This window comes from Bombus fervidus, chromosome 6 (assembly GCF_041682495.2).
Source record: "Bombus fervidus isolate BK054 chromosome 6, iyBomFerv1, whole genome shotgun sequence".
Lineage (NCBI taxonomy): Eukaryota > Metazoa > Arthropoda > Insecta > Hymenoptera > Apidae > Bombus > Bombus fervidus.
In genome coordinates, this window is record NC_091522.1 from 13,210,884 (window position 1) to 13,227,535 (window position 16,652).

Consider the following 16,652-nt stretch of genomic DNA (forward strand, 5'->3'; position numbering starts at 1 on the left):
GGAGTTGCAAGCTCTTGAAAACTCCTAACCAGAGTTATAATATATGTGCAAAGGAATAGCATACTCTTCTTTTTCCTTCAGGAAGTTGGCGAACCTATAAATTAAATACTTTTTATCATGTCGCGCGTGCTTTTATTCGTTGAATATCGATATCATTGGATAATCGATAGAAAGGGTTCGTATAATAAAGAATGCCGTTCATTTTCTTTCTTTTGTCTGTCCCCTCGCCACCTCCGCTTGCTCTTTTTCTTTTTGTCTTCCTTTCGCCTTGCAGTAATTTATTTGTCGTAAAAAGAGGAAGGTAAAAGGATCAATGAAATACAATGAACTGGAAATCTAGTGTTCGTTTTTACTCGTGGAAAATGAAACGAGAAATCGTTTGAACGACGTTGTATTTTTTTCGTTTTATCCAAGATCTTCGAATAGATTGATAATTCCTAGTCACAACTTCGATCACTCTTTATACTAACATCCGAGGAATCGTAATATTTCTTCTTTACTATGGTACGATGCGAACGTTTGGAACGTTGCTCCTCTGAAACGACTTTCGAAAAAAAAAAGTCTAATATTGTCGTGCGATACGCAGTCGGAAAATTATTTGCAAGATCCCCTCACAAAGTTACGTCGTTAATTATTTACAAGGTAACTTACGCAACTAAGTATACTTATACAGTCGTAAAACTTATTATAACTTGTCGTTGAACATTCAAGAATTAAAGAACGCGTATATAAATAGTATCTTCTCTTATCTAAAATGCGTACGACGGTTTATGTAAAAATAAAGAAATAACCGAAATTAAATAATTTCGTTCGTATCGGACGAATATTTCGCCAAAAATCCTTTAACTCGCGTCTTACAATTTCATTGGTTCGAAACTTAACTTGGTTAACTTGATTAACTCTCCTTCTTAGAATAAAACATAACAATTTCGATATTGACGATAAAAATCTTGTACGGTTAAAAATATACTCGAGAGCGAAGTCCTTGTCGCGTAGCCAAGTATTTTTCTGGACGGACATCTTTCGATGATGTTTACTTAAAAATAATCTTATAATCGCAAGTAGATGTTCTCGGTTCGCCAAACACGGTGAGTGACTACGTCCTCGATCCTTTCGCCGATTGTTTTTCAAATCTATCGAATTCGCGTTGAACGCATTTGAAAATTTCATGAAAATGCTGTATGTTCTCGTCCGGTGTTTCTCGTCGGATGCTTCTCGCGAGCCATAATCACAAAGGGGTACTTGTCGTTGTTTTGGCGAAAACTGTATTCGCGGGATCCTAAATTTTCACGATCGCTGAAAGATAGATTTGAAAGACATTCCGAAGCACTTCGCGTAAATACATGTACTATACATATACATATGTTATAGCTCGAAACATTGCCTCATCATTACTGCATATTATACGCATTATTGTACACGAAGAAACACATTCGCTTGATTCTTCGTTCTTTCCGTAATCGTCTAAACGTAGAGTCGGTATTCTGAATGACATTAAGAGAAAGGTTGAAGAAACGTGTTTGTACATGGACAGGTATATCGTCCTTCTTTTAATGAACGATGTCGTAAAAACTGTCTGTCGCTTGAGTCATTGATTCATTGGGTCACGGTCCATGCTAAAGAGCAATGACAATTCCAACGTCCGCCAAAAAACTCGTCTACTAATTGCAAGTGTTTCTAAACGGTCGCCCGAGTTGTCAACACAGACACCGACGTTTGAATCGTTGGTTTCGCGTTGTGTATTGCAAGAAATCTGTCGCACGCGAAGCGTGTTGCCTAAAGTCTACCGAGAGTCTTCGAATTCCATAAGAGCCAACGATAGTTAAGACGATGACAAGTATCCCGAGATCGCGTTCGGTTTACCTCTTTAACTCGATAATCGCTGGCACGCAATTTGAAATACAATCGAGTCCAGCGTTCCTAAGATTAGATATTACGTAACGAAGGCACAAAGTGATCACAAAGTGAAAGAAGGATAACTATCGTTCAACCTTCCTTCGCGTACACGCGATTAATTACAAAGTGGTCGGCTACTTCGCAGCGACTTCTTTGGCTCGTATCTTGTACGAAACATACGAAAGCGTGGACCTAAGGAGACGTTCATACTTTGTATCGGTCGGCAGGATCGCATTAGGGAACGCGTATCTCGGAGGTTACGAGTGAATTTTTCCACCACTTGTCGCATCGGCCACGCCAACATGGTAGGTCGCGTTTCAGGTTTTTCTACGCAGTTCCGTTCCACTGGCTCCGTTTGCTCGATCTGGGTCAAAGGAAACAGCGGTTCGACGGGAAGAGACGACGACCATCGTCGTGGTTGGCGATTTGGATCAATGAATCAGAGTAGATGTAGAGGCACCGGTGATGGAATCGCAGTTTCTAGCTGTTTTTAGAACAGCGAGTCTCTTCAGCTGATGAGATCTCCGCTCTTGCGAAGCATCTCCAGGTGGAGCTCGTATTCTCTGGCCTTGAGTCTGAGAGAAGCGATGCTGTTGGTTCGTCTGTCGATGTCGGGCAGTCCGACGCTACCCGTGGGCGAACCTTGGGGTGAACTGGCTGTCGGCGGCGGTGGTGGAACCGGTGGATGCGCGAGACTGATCGCGGGCGCCGTTGGAGGCGGAGGCGGAGGTGGTGAACCGCGTACCAATTTCGGCCTCTGCGCCGCGGATATGTTCGCCAGGAGACTTTGAAAGGACGCGGCCGACGTGTAAGGCAGAGGCATTCCAGGTGGTAGCAAATGTGGCGGCGCGCGATGATAGGGATGAGCGGCGTAACTACCGGGAAGGACCGGTCCGTGACCCAAAGGTGGGTAACGAAATGCGTCGTAGGGTTTCCTCAGGGGAAACGTGCCCAGGTGGGCGAAAGGGTTCGGCAAGGTCGGCGCGACGACCGCCGATGGTGGTGGCGCACCTGATCCCAAGTACGGATTGTACGGATGCGCCTGAGGCCCAACCTTCTCCTGTTTCCGCCACTTTGCGCGTCGATTCTGAAACCAAACCTGTAACCAAACGGCGTATTTTATTCTCTCACCTTTTTCTTCGTCCTCCATCTTTGTCTTTATATAGACTGTTCCTCTTAAACGTTTAAACGCTACCGAACGATCCACGATAATGACGATTTTTCTACGCTCGTTACCTTTTTCCTTTTCTCCCTCCCCCCTCTCTCTCTCACTCTCTGGAACCGATCTACCTCTGAGTATGTCTATTTTTGGAATATCGTCCGTTGTTTCGTCGATGCGTTTCAAGGAACCAGGTCGAAGGACGAAGAACCGAGGAACGATCGAAAGAATCGATTTCAAGTCCGGTTTCAGGAAACCTATTCATCCGATTCCGGGTCGGAAAGCAAATACTACTTCGTTCTCTGAAAGTTGTTGGCGAACCGTGGAAGTGCGAATTCTGGTTAACGCGACGTATTCTCCCTTTTTCAGGAAACTCGCGGTGTATCATTATTGTCGAGGATGGAAGGAAACCGACGATCGCTGCGAGGCAGAGCCAGTGATCTTTGTCCGTTCGTTCCTTTCTCTTTCCCTTCTCGCCTCTATTCCTACCCATCCGCCTACCCAGTCCCTTGTGTTTTTTTTTCTCCTCAAAATTAACGAAATATCGGCCATCGTAAAACCGTTAGCTGGCATTCCTCTGGCCCATTGTTACCGTCCGAAAAATTCGAAACTCGAGAAAGATCCGCTGGACGAGCAAAAATCGAACCTTGGTTCTTCTCGCGAGAAACAACGGAAATCAAATCACGTTCGTTCTTCCTACACCGAGCAACGATTTTTCAAGGGAACGGAAGGGCCTTCGGGAGCGTGTAAGCTGTATCGAACAAACGATTACGAATGAAACAAATATCGTTCGTGATGCGTCGACCATTGGAGCGCATTCCATCGCGAAGGTTCCTCGAAGACTCGAGCTCTAATCAGTTCAACGGAAGCTCTCCTCCCTCGTCTTCCCTGCTCGCAATCCCCTTCTCTTCCCAGAGTCCTTTCTTCTTTCTTTTTTCCTCCCCCCGTTTCTTTAACGGACTTTAATTCCGCAGTCTCCTTTTCGGTTGTTAGGTCGATTTCGTGTGTCGTGCTTCGAACACGAACACGCGTATATACGTCGGATTTCACGTTATCGTGGAGAAGCCTCGCAGAAACGAGACAAACGATTCCACTCGAACAAATTGCCTTCATATATCTCGTGACGGAACGTAATGACGACGACCCAACGTGGTTCGATAATCGCGAGCTTTGTAGTAAACATCTGTTCGTTTCTGCAAGACGACGAATCCACGAAGATACTTTGTACGCGTTCGTTTCGTAACCGCGACGCGATTCAAGTTCGAGTAGAAAACTTTAGGAAGCAATTTCTTTCGAAGTACGGTTTTATAGGCTTAGCCACACGCGACAAATTATCTTTGACGATTGTTTGCTCAACTCGGTTCGGGGATTCTTCGCTGGATTGGAAAATACCTCGTCTTGAGGTGGTAGGAAGATTCTTTCACGTGGATATTTTTATTCTCGGCTAGGAAATCAAAAGAACCGCCGGAACATGTAGACCGTAGACACTCCCAGTACAATCGGCGACGATGGAGCCTCGTCATTGCATAGGCAAGGGAATGGGATCGATGGAAGGATATTTCGGGATGACTTAGCGATTCGAAAATCGATTCGATCGATCGTTCGACGCGAGGAAAGTATTCTGTGACTCGTGAGATTATGGATCATGTAGACTACCAAACTAATCGTTTTCCCCTTTCTCCTTCTTTTTTTCTTTTTTTTTTTTTCTTTTGTTCCCTCGAAAGTTTCGATCTCTCTTACATGATATCACACGCACTAGAAAAACGAGTGGCAACTTCTGTGAATGACGTTTTCTTTCTATCGAATTCTCGGTTAATCGAGAACGAACGAGACCAAGTAATATGTACATCGGTTAGAAGGATTACGTAATACGAACTGGTATATTCGGTCATGGAACACGAAAGAAAGAAAACGAGAATACGAGAGTGGAATAGGAAGAGAAGAGAACGAAACGCGTGTGTTCCACGGGTGATTCGAACGATCGGACAGACACAGTGGAACATGCAAAGTCGTTGCTAGGCGTATGGAGAGTTAAAGGTGACGGGGTGTGGGGGGTCGGGTGCCAGGACCCCCCACAGCGAGCAGGATTGCCCCCAGCAGGGAGCTAAACATCCGACTTGTGGCTTTTAAAACAAAACGTAACCACGATTCGCCGCCGGAACCTAGTCGTTTCGTGCTTAATCGTGCCGCATTAATTACGCGGACGCCGGCTACATTCTCTCTCTATCTCTCCCCTTTTCAACGGTTCTCTTGCTTCTATCCCTGGCCGCGGCACCACGAGCACTTCCTCAAACGAAAAACCTTCCTCCTTAAATAATTATACTCTACGATAGACCAGGAATTAATACTCACTGAAATATTTCTCAACGCGTCTACGAGAACATAGATCAAAATTGCTGTTCAACACGGACAACGTGTTAGTTAAACTAACGTTGATTGAATATTTGGATAGATGTATGCGTATGTTCGCATGTATTTGGACACCTCGAAATTATCGCGAGTATACATATTACAAGATATACTATAAACAACTTATTTCTTTGATCTAACGTCGATCTTTGATCTCGATCGAATTACACCAGCTGTCCAAATACCTACGGGGTGTAAGTGCATGTTTTTCAATGAGCAAGCAACGCCTTAGACAAACGGGAGACGCGTACAAGTTTCGGCGGATTCTTGAAAATGATTAGCACACTAGCGAAGTTCCCGATACCGTGGCGATTCTCGTGGCGTGTGCTCGTATAATGACTTTAAACTCGAAATAAATCGTCGATTTGCAGTGGATGGAGACATATTTGCAAGTATAATGAAAAGTACCGAGCGTGGACTTCCATGGCGCAACAGAGACGCGTATAAATGCGCGCTGTGCGTTTAAGAAAGACGAAAAAAGTGTGCCGAGAAAAGAGGAGACCGCTATATAAGGAACGTCCGAGTGGCGAACTGGGAAAGGGCGAGACCGAGTAAATACCGAGAATAAATTAAACTAATTGAGCGAATTAGTCGGTTGTTCGAGCACCGAACTTTTACGGACGCATTCTGCTTGCCAACATGACGCGCGCCGTTGTCACGCAGACGATTACCGGACGATACTCTCGCCCTCTGTTCTTGACAGATCGTGTTCTTTCCGTTTATCGTGAGTGCGAGGTAGTTCGTCATTCTAGTAAATCTTACACACGGTATACTCAATTACGTTGATATCAGAATTATCGGGGAAAAAATATTAATATCGTTACTAGAATTTTATAAAAGTCATAAGTTGCAAGTTATCAATATCGACAAGCTGTTTTGCATAACGATAATCGAACGAATAAACATTTCAAACGACATTTTATTCAAAATTCGTTAATATTACTTCAGAGTGAGAAAATAGAGGAGAAAATGACGTACGATTTACTAACCTGTATTCGTGCTTCCGTAAGACCGATCTTCATCGCTAATTCTTCCCTGGAAGCAAAAAAAAAAAAATAAAAGAGATAGAAATTGCAAGGTTAGCGAAGTGATATATAACGTGGCCGGATAATTACGAGCGTATGCCGCATTAAATTGTATACTTTTAAGAAAATTAAGACGTTAAACGTATGGCGATCGTGTCGTGAATGATTGTAGTAAAGAGACTAAGAAATCTCTGTAACACAAATAACCGTACGTTAATTAAACTAATTAGAATGTTAGTAAGATATCAATTAATTGCATTAAATCTTCCAACACACTGGTTTTTCAATTCTATTGCCATTCGCATAAATTAATGTGACGAGTGTAACGCATTGTAGCACAACATTTTCATAATTATTCACTATTGCCAGGGTAGATCGTATCTTGGTTTTACATGCATACATATTTAACGAAGCTACATGTGTGTGCAATTCTGTTTGTCGACGTTATTACGCGCATATCATTATTTACTATAAATTAAATGATTATTAGCCGTCATGAAATGATCGTAAAGTACAACTGTTTATGTAACGAAATTGTCAGTACTTCCGCAAAGAAACGAACGATCAGTAGGCATTTTTGCTCCTCATTTTCCTCTCTCTCTCTCTCTCTCTCTCTCGTTCTTTATCTGCATTTTTCTACAACAATATTTTTTCTTCGGTCTTCCTTTTTCCTTTTGCTATCGATTCCTTGAACTGCTCTATCACGTGATCGTGAAGCAAAAGTCGAAGAAATAACCGATCGATATAGCCGTGTGTTGCGCGTCGCTCGAACAAAGCAAAACAAAATTCCGGAAGCCTTTCGTTTCTCGATCTGTAAGGTTTTTGCAGGTTCGAAAAGGATTGACCAGCGATTACGGATCGGTGTCCGAGGCAAAAGCGAATCTCGCAACGGCTGTCTCGCTAGACGGCCTGCGGGGTTTCTCATCTCGCACGCAAATTGCCCAGATGTTCCACGAAATCGCAAGGAAATCTCGGTGATTATATCGCGCACAGAAGCTGCTGCTGCCCCTCTTACCTTTCGATCAGCTTCGCTTCAATTTCGTGTTTAGGCGCATTTGAGTACACGAGCTTCGTTTCAGTTAGTTCCCGCCCGAAATTACAGGGAGTTTCGGGCGAACCCTCCAAGATCGACTGCCCTGATTTATGCCATTTTTATCATCGCGTTTCTTCTTTTCACCTCTACCGGATATAACGTGGAATCATCCATCCGTTTTATTGGAAATGAAATCGGGTCAGTACGTATATACGACGATATTCCACTCAGTAGATTGCTATTGAAACTCTGTTCGTTTTAACATATCGCGATATATGTTTCGATCGCACAATCTCAGGCAAAGTTGCCCGTAATATCGATTTCTACGAACGGCGAACCAAGGGAAAATGTTAATGAAAAACGTGTGAATAAAGACCGGTTATTTAATACTCTCGTTCCAATCCATGATCGGTATTAAAGATCCTACATAAAATCGGTGTCTCGGCAGAGTCCTGAAGAACGCTCGAGATCCCAGCGAGCACCTTGGCCTGCGAGTAATAATAATTTAGCCTTTCCCTTTTTCTCTACGGTACACTCACGAACGTCCTTCTGGATTTAATAAGATCACGAAATTTCGCGGTTAGACGGGCGTCCCTAATTACAACCGCCGTTCACTGCGACTCGGTTATCCTCGATTCGCGTATCGTTATTATTACGTATCTCCCCTTCTTCGATGTCCTTGCCATGGGAAATGTGCTAGTTGCTAGTACTCTGGGAGGCGCACACAGCGTCTGAGATTAGTCGTAGGTTCGAGTTAACGGGCTTGTGCAACTTCTTTCACAAATCCTCCGTGCAATTTATCGCTGTGTAATTTTTTAACAGGCTCATCCATCTCCGACCTGAACGAGCGTGCGCGATGACGTCAGGCATATTTGTATCGTAAAAGTGCTCGTTTCCTTCATCGAGGTTAAAACTCGTGTTAATAACGTTGGCGATCGTGCGAACGAGATGTGTATGAACGTAAGAGAGGAAGTAAAACGTTCGAGTTTCCTTACGATAGGACGCGATGTTGATGCAACAGGCAACCGGCCGCAATCAACTTCGGAACCAATGCGAGAACGGAACTGCTATTTCGCAATCTCATCGTGATAGAACAAGCGCTCTCCATCAAAGCAGCCGCTAAGCGGATTAAACGCGAGCTTCTCTGCAATCTTTCTCGCCTCGACTCCACTCCAGTCGTTTCGTTCTTCTTTTTTATCAGATCCTTGTTTCTCTCTCTTAAAAAAACTCACCGTAACGTATGCAACAATTTTTTCAACGAAATCGCGGGGACTGATTTTCTCGCGTTACACTCGTGATTTTTCCCCGAGGCATTTGTCCGATCTCGTTACGTTGCTCGTTTCGCTTCATTAATATTTTATGTTTTTCTGGGACGAATAATGAATAAATATCGCGAAGCTATAAAAGATTAGATAAAAGATTAGAACTAATGCGAAATTACGATGTCTGACGCGAAGTATGAAACAAATTTTTTCCTCGACTGCAGTACACGTGTGATTTTGTAACGATTCAATGCGATATCGTGTACGTTCGCTTCGTACGTGTTTCTCTATGGATCTGGTATACGCGTTCGAACGAAGAGGAAAATGATAGGTGGCGTACGCGATCAAGGCGAGGCGAGAAAGGGATGGATAATGAAACCATGACTGGGAGGAAGGAAGAGAGAGATATGGAATCGCGCGAGTGGCGTGTGGCGATATAGTCAAGAGAGGCTTGGCGCGCGAGTAATTCGAGTAATTGCCGGACAATTACATTATCTAATTAACCTCGGAGGTTGAATTAGCTAGCCGCTGTGCACTGGCGAGTTCGTGATTGTCGCTCGTGACGCAACCTTGATCGTTATTGTTTAACATGCTCGAGATTGTCACCGTCCGCGATTCAGCGATCAAGCGATTCACGGAAATTCGAAAGTTAAGATAAAATTGTCCTTTTGTTTTATTATTATCGTTCCTTTTATGACGTGTAGGCATCCGACAAGCCACGCAATCACGTTGCGCGATTGTGGGATCGCTCGTTCCAACCTCGTGAGTCTCTTCCTCTTCCTCGTTTCGCTCCATCCTTTGCTTTGTCCGTCTTTTTTTCATTGGCAACCGGATATCAATCAAACGATGGCTCGAGCGTACTCAAATTGCCAGGACACGTGCATCGCGATGCGTTCGGCGCGGCGCTCGATGATTTTACGCTGCCGCGAAGGAAGGTACAGAATGTGCCAGATCTGTGTCGTGCAAGACGATAGAAAAGCTGGTAGCTACGAGGTAATATCCGTGCATAATGCGATGCAATCCATCTCCGCTCTAACGATCGGGTTGGTCAACGAACAACCCTTGGAATTTGCCATTAATCTCGGTATAAATCATACGTCTCGACTGCTGCTAGAATGTTGTGTTCGAAACGGCAATTACCGATGGAATGACACGGCATTACGGACTATTTCGACGGTAGCGTGGCAGTCGCTTTCCTAAGGAAAGCATAGCACGGAAATTAATTCGCCGTAATCGTAATAACGGAAACGACGGGATGTTCCGAAATTAAAGTCTCGTCGTGCAGGTAAACCATCGAAATTCACCTGCCTTTTCGTCTCGATTTGAGCGCTTTGATCGCGTTAGGTGGAGACGGGATGGAAAGAGAGACATAGACAGATAGATAGATAGATAGACAAATAAAAAGAAAGAGAAAGAGAGAAAGAGAGAGAGAGAGAGAGAGAGAAAACAAAGTCGGTAGCCGGTCGCGTAATGCGTGCGAAATGCGTGCGTAATATGTGCTTAACACGCGTACGCCGTGAAGGGCCAATTACCGATTAGCTACACTGTCGTCGATCGAATCGCGAACGAGTCTCTCTAGAAGCCTCCGACGTCCGTTCCTTTCGAACGCTTCGGCTGCGAATCGTGGAAAAGAAGATGGGTCGGTCGGGTAGGAAGTTCTCGCAAAAAGTTCGGTTCTGCGATTAAAGCGAAAAAGCAGAAAAAAGGATTAAGCGCAACGGGATCGTCGATTACGCTCGCATAACGAAACGAACAATAAGAGAAGCAGCGAAAATTAGAGAGGACGACCGCGGCGTTGATTTTCGAGCGTGGAGCCGTTCTAATTAGCGATCACAGGGCCACTAATCTCATTTGCCAAGAAACGAATAACGGGACGAAGAGGCTGGCGGTATTTCTAATCGGGAGCATGACTCGTCGGTCGATTAATGACAGAAGTTACAAGCCGGGACAGGGTATAGAGGAAAGGTGGGAGAGAAGGGTGGAGAGGTGGGCAGGGACGAAGAGAAGGACAGGATCGAGAAGGTAGCCAGAGATCCGTGGAACTGGTTCCGTTCCACGGATCACTGGAAACAATCATCCTTATTAAACTCACCACCGACCCACCCCACGGATATAAAGGTATTCTTCGGAATGATTTACCGAGAACCGTGTTCTGCCCTTTCTGAAACAGGTGGATCCTTTGAAACCGCGTTTCGAACCAACGATAAATTTTATAAGTGAAACTGCAGCTATAGAGCTCCGGGATAGAGCTATAGAGCTATAGCGATCCGGGCCTCTTTTTCTCCATTTATATCTTCGCTTTCGTCCTAGAAGTCTATTCGTGATAAAAACAACGGAGAGAAGCCAGAGGAGGAGAGGGAGAAAAAAGAAAAATGAAAACCAATAGCGAGCTATTCTGTCCGGTAAGAGAAGAGAGTTCCGTCGGATGATTAGTCGAGGCACGGTAGCTCGAGCCACACGATTCTAATCTAAATTAGATCTTAAGAGCTCGTAAAAGTAAGTGGCTGCGTTTGAAGGTTTACAACGTCCTCGCGTATCTAGATATTTCATCGTACAGATTTCTTTGACCTCGTTGATCGGGACAATTCGATCGGTCGAGACGTTCGACGATCGATCCACATTTTAAAGCCACGCACGTTCACGAAGCGCTTTTCCATTTTGATGAAAATTGCGTGGAGGAGGCAATCGGCAATGGGATCGGAGTAGCTTTCGATAGAACCAATCGCATACGCTCCTCTGTAAAAGCACCTAATGAATATGCATCGCGATCGAGCGAGGCTTACCTCCTCTCGGTCAGCTAGTCAATAAACCTAAGCGACCATAAAATCCAATTAGTGTGAAATTAATACTCCAACACGGTATCGAGAGAGGAGAAGCAAGAAACGTACGACCGAGGTAGGGATTAATTTATATGAAAACGGCAAAAAGATATGGCACGACTTGACGCGAAGAGGAAATGATCCACGATTACGAAACTGTGGATTACGCTGGCAAGGCGAAATTACGTACAAAAATTGATCGATTTCTTTATCGAGCCACGCCATCTATTAGCCGCGCTCTCCTCGGAAATTGCAAAATTAACCTTACCATCGGTGTTTTCCGAAGAAAGTAAAAGTAGTCGGCAGTTGTCGGAGAGGAGTGGATCAGACACGGGTTTCACGTCGTCGAGATGCCACGGACATTAGGCTTTATCTCGAGACGCGAGCCTGGACTTGGAATTTTTCGATAAGCAGTCGGGTCCACTCGTCTGTCCGGCACGGCCATAATAAGATAGTCCTTGAAATTTTTACTCAAAGTATCCATGCGTTACGGCTGCCAAATATTCGTTGCACGACTGCTAAATATTTCGTTGCATCGTTGCTGTACGCTGTTTGTTAACGCGTCTACAGTCTGCATACGTCTCAACCAGCGAACTCTTTCTCCGTTTCGAACTGTGAATTCGTAACGAATTTTAATCGCGCGTCTATTCTATCAATGGAACACCTTAGCTGTATACCTGTACACTCGCTCTTCTGCATATCCCCTGTTGGTTAATTACGAGAACCCATACCGTGGCCGCAGGACTGGACCTATTACGAGCGATTACACCGCTATTAGTTACCTACCGGGTGTTCCAGGCTATGAAAGAAGCTACAGAGAAAAAGGAGATGAAAGAAAAAGCTACTCGGATAGATTGCGCTACAGTCCGTTGCCGACACGTTACTCTATGCAACTGGATCCAACAGCCGGGAACTTAATAACGCGAATCCATGGTTTTGACGCGGCGCAACAGAATTTACAAGACGATCCGCGCTAACGGGAAAAGTAGATGATCGATGGGTGCGTATATACCGTTTCCCTGAATCGATATATCTCGCGAGCTTTCCCGGATTCCGCTAACAACCTCGTTGATCATGCATCATCGTGGGAATTAGAATTTTTCTAGTATCGCGTTTCATCGTATATTCCGAGTTACTCCTTTCGCTACTTCGAGAAGGCTGTGCATATAAATCGTTCGAGGAAAAAGAATGACGAAAAAATTACGTAGAGAATTTTACTAACAATAGGTCGTTCGATATTTCGTAAGATATACGTCACATGAGTAAAATACCCGGGTTTGTTTTACGACCACGTTCAAGGTCTACCTGTACATCGTAAATTCGTTCGACTATGGAATCCATTAAAAAGCAGATTTTCAAATAGAAGGATAAGCCGTTGCCGAGGATCCTAATTTCGCTTGAAACGATTCCGTAAACGTTGGTGAAAAGCGCACGGGAGTCGCTGGTCACGAAATATTTCGGCTCGATAGCAGCTAATAGCTGGCGCTGCAACTTCTTGCCGTATCTTAATCCCGTTACACGAGAAACCTGGCGAACGCGATTAGACACCTCCTGTATCGTCTAGAGTAGCCTAGACCTGCAGGAGGGACATGAGCTTCTTATCAGCCGTAACAGACGGTCCCGGACGCTTACCGAAGAAGGACAATTTGGATAGGAAATACGTCGGGGATTCCATATTTTCAACCTCGTAGATATTAGACGATAGCGCTTCCGCATTTTCGCTGGCAATGCCACTTTGGAAGAACAGCATTGCGTGTATCGGTTTTACTGGACTTACCTGGTGAACACGTCGGGATAATGAGTTCTCGAGAAAGCTTTCTCGAGTTCCTCCAATTGGAAGCTGGTGAAGGTAGTCCTATATCTGCGTTGTTTCCTTTTCGGTGCAAAGTCGTCGACCTCGGTTTCACTTTCAGGGCTGGTCGGCGCTGCTCTAGGGTGGTTGCTCTCTTCCTCGGTCCTCACCTCTTCCGTAGAGATTCCCATCTGAGTAGATTGAGGTGTCGTCGTAGTAGGTGGCGGTACCGATTGTTGTTGGTGAGCTTGTTGGCTCACCTGTTGTAGGCTCACCTGAGTCACCTGGCTCGAGCTACTCGTGCTGCTCGCAGGACTTGTCTGCGGGACAGCGTGCTCGCCGCCGCCGCCGCCTCCTCCTCCTCCTCCTCCTCCTCCTCGTATCGAATGATCTGCGATCAGAAAGTTGTCTTTATTCGTGGATCACCCTGTCACTTGATTATCAGAGACCCGCTCCATCTTCGCATGCAAAGTCAGTGAAAGTTATTTTCCAATGAATTGCGATCGTTGCAATTGAATTTAACCGGCAACGTGTACACGTTCGTGTCGAGTTATCAATGTTTTAAACTGGATTCTCCGACTGGATAGGGAAATCCTGTTGGTTTAGCTTCCGTCGGAGACGAGCTCCTTGCGAGCCGATGCAATTTCTTTCGTTTGAATCGCGTTTTTTACCGTCGTTGATTTCGATAGAAGGGACCGTTAAAAGGTGGAGAAATCCCTAATGGAAATTGCGAGTGCTCCAACCATTCACCTAGCATCAATGTCAGCCACTGTACCTTCATAGAACTAGAATCAGATACATGACGCACGATATAGGTTATTTCAAAAGTGCGTCAGCAAACCGAGCGGACAGGAGGCGTTCGCGACGATCGACAAGAACAGGCGCGTCAAATTAAAAAGAATCGCGTAATTAGAAGATACGGTTATCAAGGTGTCGCCGATATTAGTTAAACGATGATCGTTCACCGCTCGAGATCGGTCAGTTGTTTTTGAATCGGATTATATATACGACCACGCGGACACGCAGAGACGGAGACACCGAGACAGAGGGATACGAAGAAGGACAGAGCTATCGTTCCTTTCACCGACCTTGCTGCATTAATGATCCCTACAAGCCCACACTTCGGCACGTTCGATGCTGTGAGTGATCATGTAACAGCGTTCGATTTGCTTGTAACGACCAGAATCATTTTCACGCGCGATCGATACATGGACATAGCAGCCGAAGGATCCTACCGCGTGCTTACAAGCTGCTACTGATAATTCCCATTCGTAATTTGCAATGGTATTTTACTGCTCGGACCGGTTTTCGGTGCTTAATAAATTTCGTCAAGTTCGTTTGCCGTTTGATTCAATATTATTGAAATCTCGTCGCACCAACAGATAGTCAGAAACTCGCAGATCGTTGTTATTATCCGGTGTACACTGTTGACGCGAATCGATGTAGAATTTAAAAAGTTGAAAGAAAATGTGATTTTTGGCGATTCGATACGATAGCTGGAAATCAAAGTCGTGGAAGCAAGAGCAAGGCACGGCACGCGGCCAGCAAGAGGAAAGAGAAGGAAAAAAAGGATAGACCAAAGCGGTTTGTGCAGGCTTTAGCAGCTGTTTTTATTTGGGCCGATTTATCGGAAATGAGTTTATAATGCAGGTAGCCTGAACGTAATGCGAACGATAAGCGAGATCTAAGGCTGGCAAAGTTTCCTTTTCATTTTTATTAGCTTTCGCCATAAACATCGAATGCGCGTAGCATCGTACATGCAGGTTCGTGTTGCGGCTGCTCGCAGATAGAGAAGGAGAGTAAGAGAGGAACGCGTAGGTAGCCTTTTACATTATAATAGCATTAATGGGCTCGAAGCCGCACTTAATGCTCGTTCGTTCGTTGGCCAGTTCGCTTCGTTATTAACTGAAAATTACCGAAACCGAAATCTAATTCGCGTAAACACTGTAATTTCACGGAGGGAGGAAGCGACTGTTCGTGGCCGGCGCGCAAACTCGAGATTCTCCCGACTCGAGAGAGAAGCCCTCGCGTTAAGCTTCCCGAACGAACCCGGCAGAGCCTTCGTCGGGACGAGAGACTCGTTTCTTTTCCACATTTTTATCAGTTTTCCGGTCTAATTTTGATTTTCGAATTAAAAGAGAAACCGGAATAACCGGTACTCGAAGAAGGAAAAGTTCGCTGGACCGACGATCGATTCGGTTGGTGCCTTTTTCTAATTGTCTCGATATTAATTCATCGTTCGTATTTAAAAAATTTGCAATGTTAATTCGTATCCACTCGGTCAATTGAGAGTAGTTACAGCGTATCGCGAATACCCGATTAGATGCGTCACGCTCGATTAGATGGTTCAGATAGAACGATTTCTCGGAGAGCGGTTTGAAAATCTTGCTAGTCATATTTGTATTTTCTGTTCGTCATTTCTGTCATATTTACACTCTACTAAGAGCCTTGCACGTGTTTGAAACAGTCAACTTCTATATATGTATACACATTCATTTGGTACATTACGTGTTCTGTGTACATACGATCGCGATTTATGGGCATACAAATTAACGCGGCGTAATAAACTAATTAGCCGACTCATTGAGGCCGCGTATATTTCTCGCGGATGTGTTATAATAGGCGTACAGTACGTTGAAACGATGATCTTCAGTTACCAACTTCTCGAGAATTTTCCACGATTTTCTATAGCGATCCCTTACATCCGCGCAAAAACCTGCGTTTCTTCGCACGATAGTATGTATCGCGCGATGCGACTGTTCCTAGCGCGAATCCAACTTTGCAAAAAGCGTAACAGGTTAACTACGTAAATAAGGGGGCGTACGGATGAAAAATTCGCGACGAGCGAGCGGCATGAATGAAACGATAGAGATATTTACAGCGCAGAAAATCATCGTTATTCCGAAGAGTGCGTTGATGCGTACGAATCATGGAATCGAGACGTCGGCGTACCGGGACGCGTTACATCGAAGGAGATGTTTTTGCATCGAATCATACTTGCAAATTCTCGCTAATAGACGCATCAATGCATCCTGTGACAAGAACCGGCGATGGTTGAACGTGTTCGATTTCTCGGCACGATAATAACAAGCAATTACGAATTATCGGCAATCCTTTGTAGCCGCTGGCTGCTCACGCGATAGCGCTCCCGATAACCGCTGATATTTACCTTCCGGATGCAGGTTACGCCCGCACATGCGTTTTAAGCTTTCCAACTGAATTAATTAGCCCGTATAATACATCGACTGGCCGATAGT

The 16,652-nt window shown here is 44.8% G+C and overlaps 1 protein-coding gene across 3 annotated transcripts in view; it reads right to left on the minus strand.

Annotated features, from left to right (window-relative positions):
- Positions 1-375: 375 nt before the first annotated feature.
- The window catches only part of LOC139988166 (homeobox protein aristaless), a 62,693-nt gene continuing 46,416 nt past the window's right edge, over positions 376-16,652 (minus strand). For 2 of the 3 annotated variants that reach the window (XM_072005253.1, XM_072005254.1), the window contains exons 2-4: positions 13,381-13,786; positions 6,454-6,499; positions 376-2,995 (exon numbers count right to left, since the gene is read on the minus strand). In XM_072005253.1, the coding sequence (XP_071861354.1) occupies positions 2,405-2,995; positions 6,454-6,499; positions 13,381-13,786 (1,043 nt within the window). In that variant the 3' untranslated portion in view covers positions 376-2,404. The remainder of the gene's footprint in view (positions 2,996-6,453; positions 6,500-13,380; positions 13,787-16,652) is intronic. The other variant, XM_072005255.1, reaches the window with a different exon arrangement.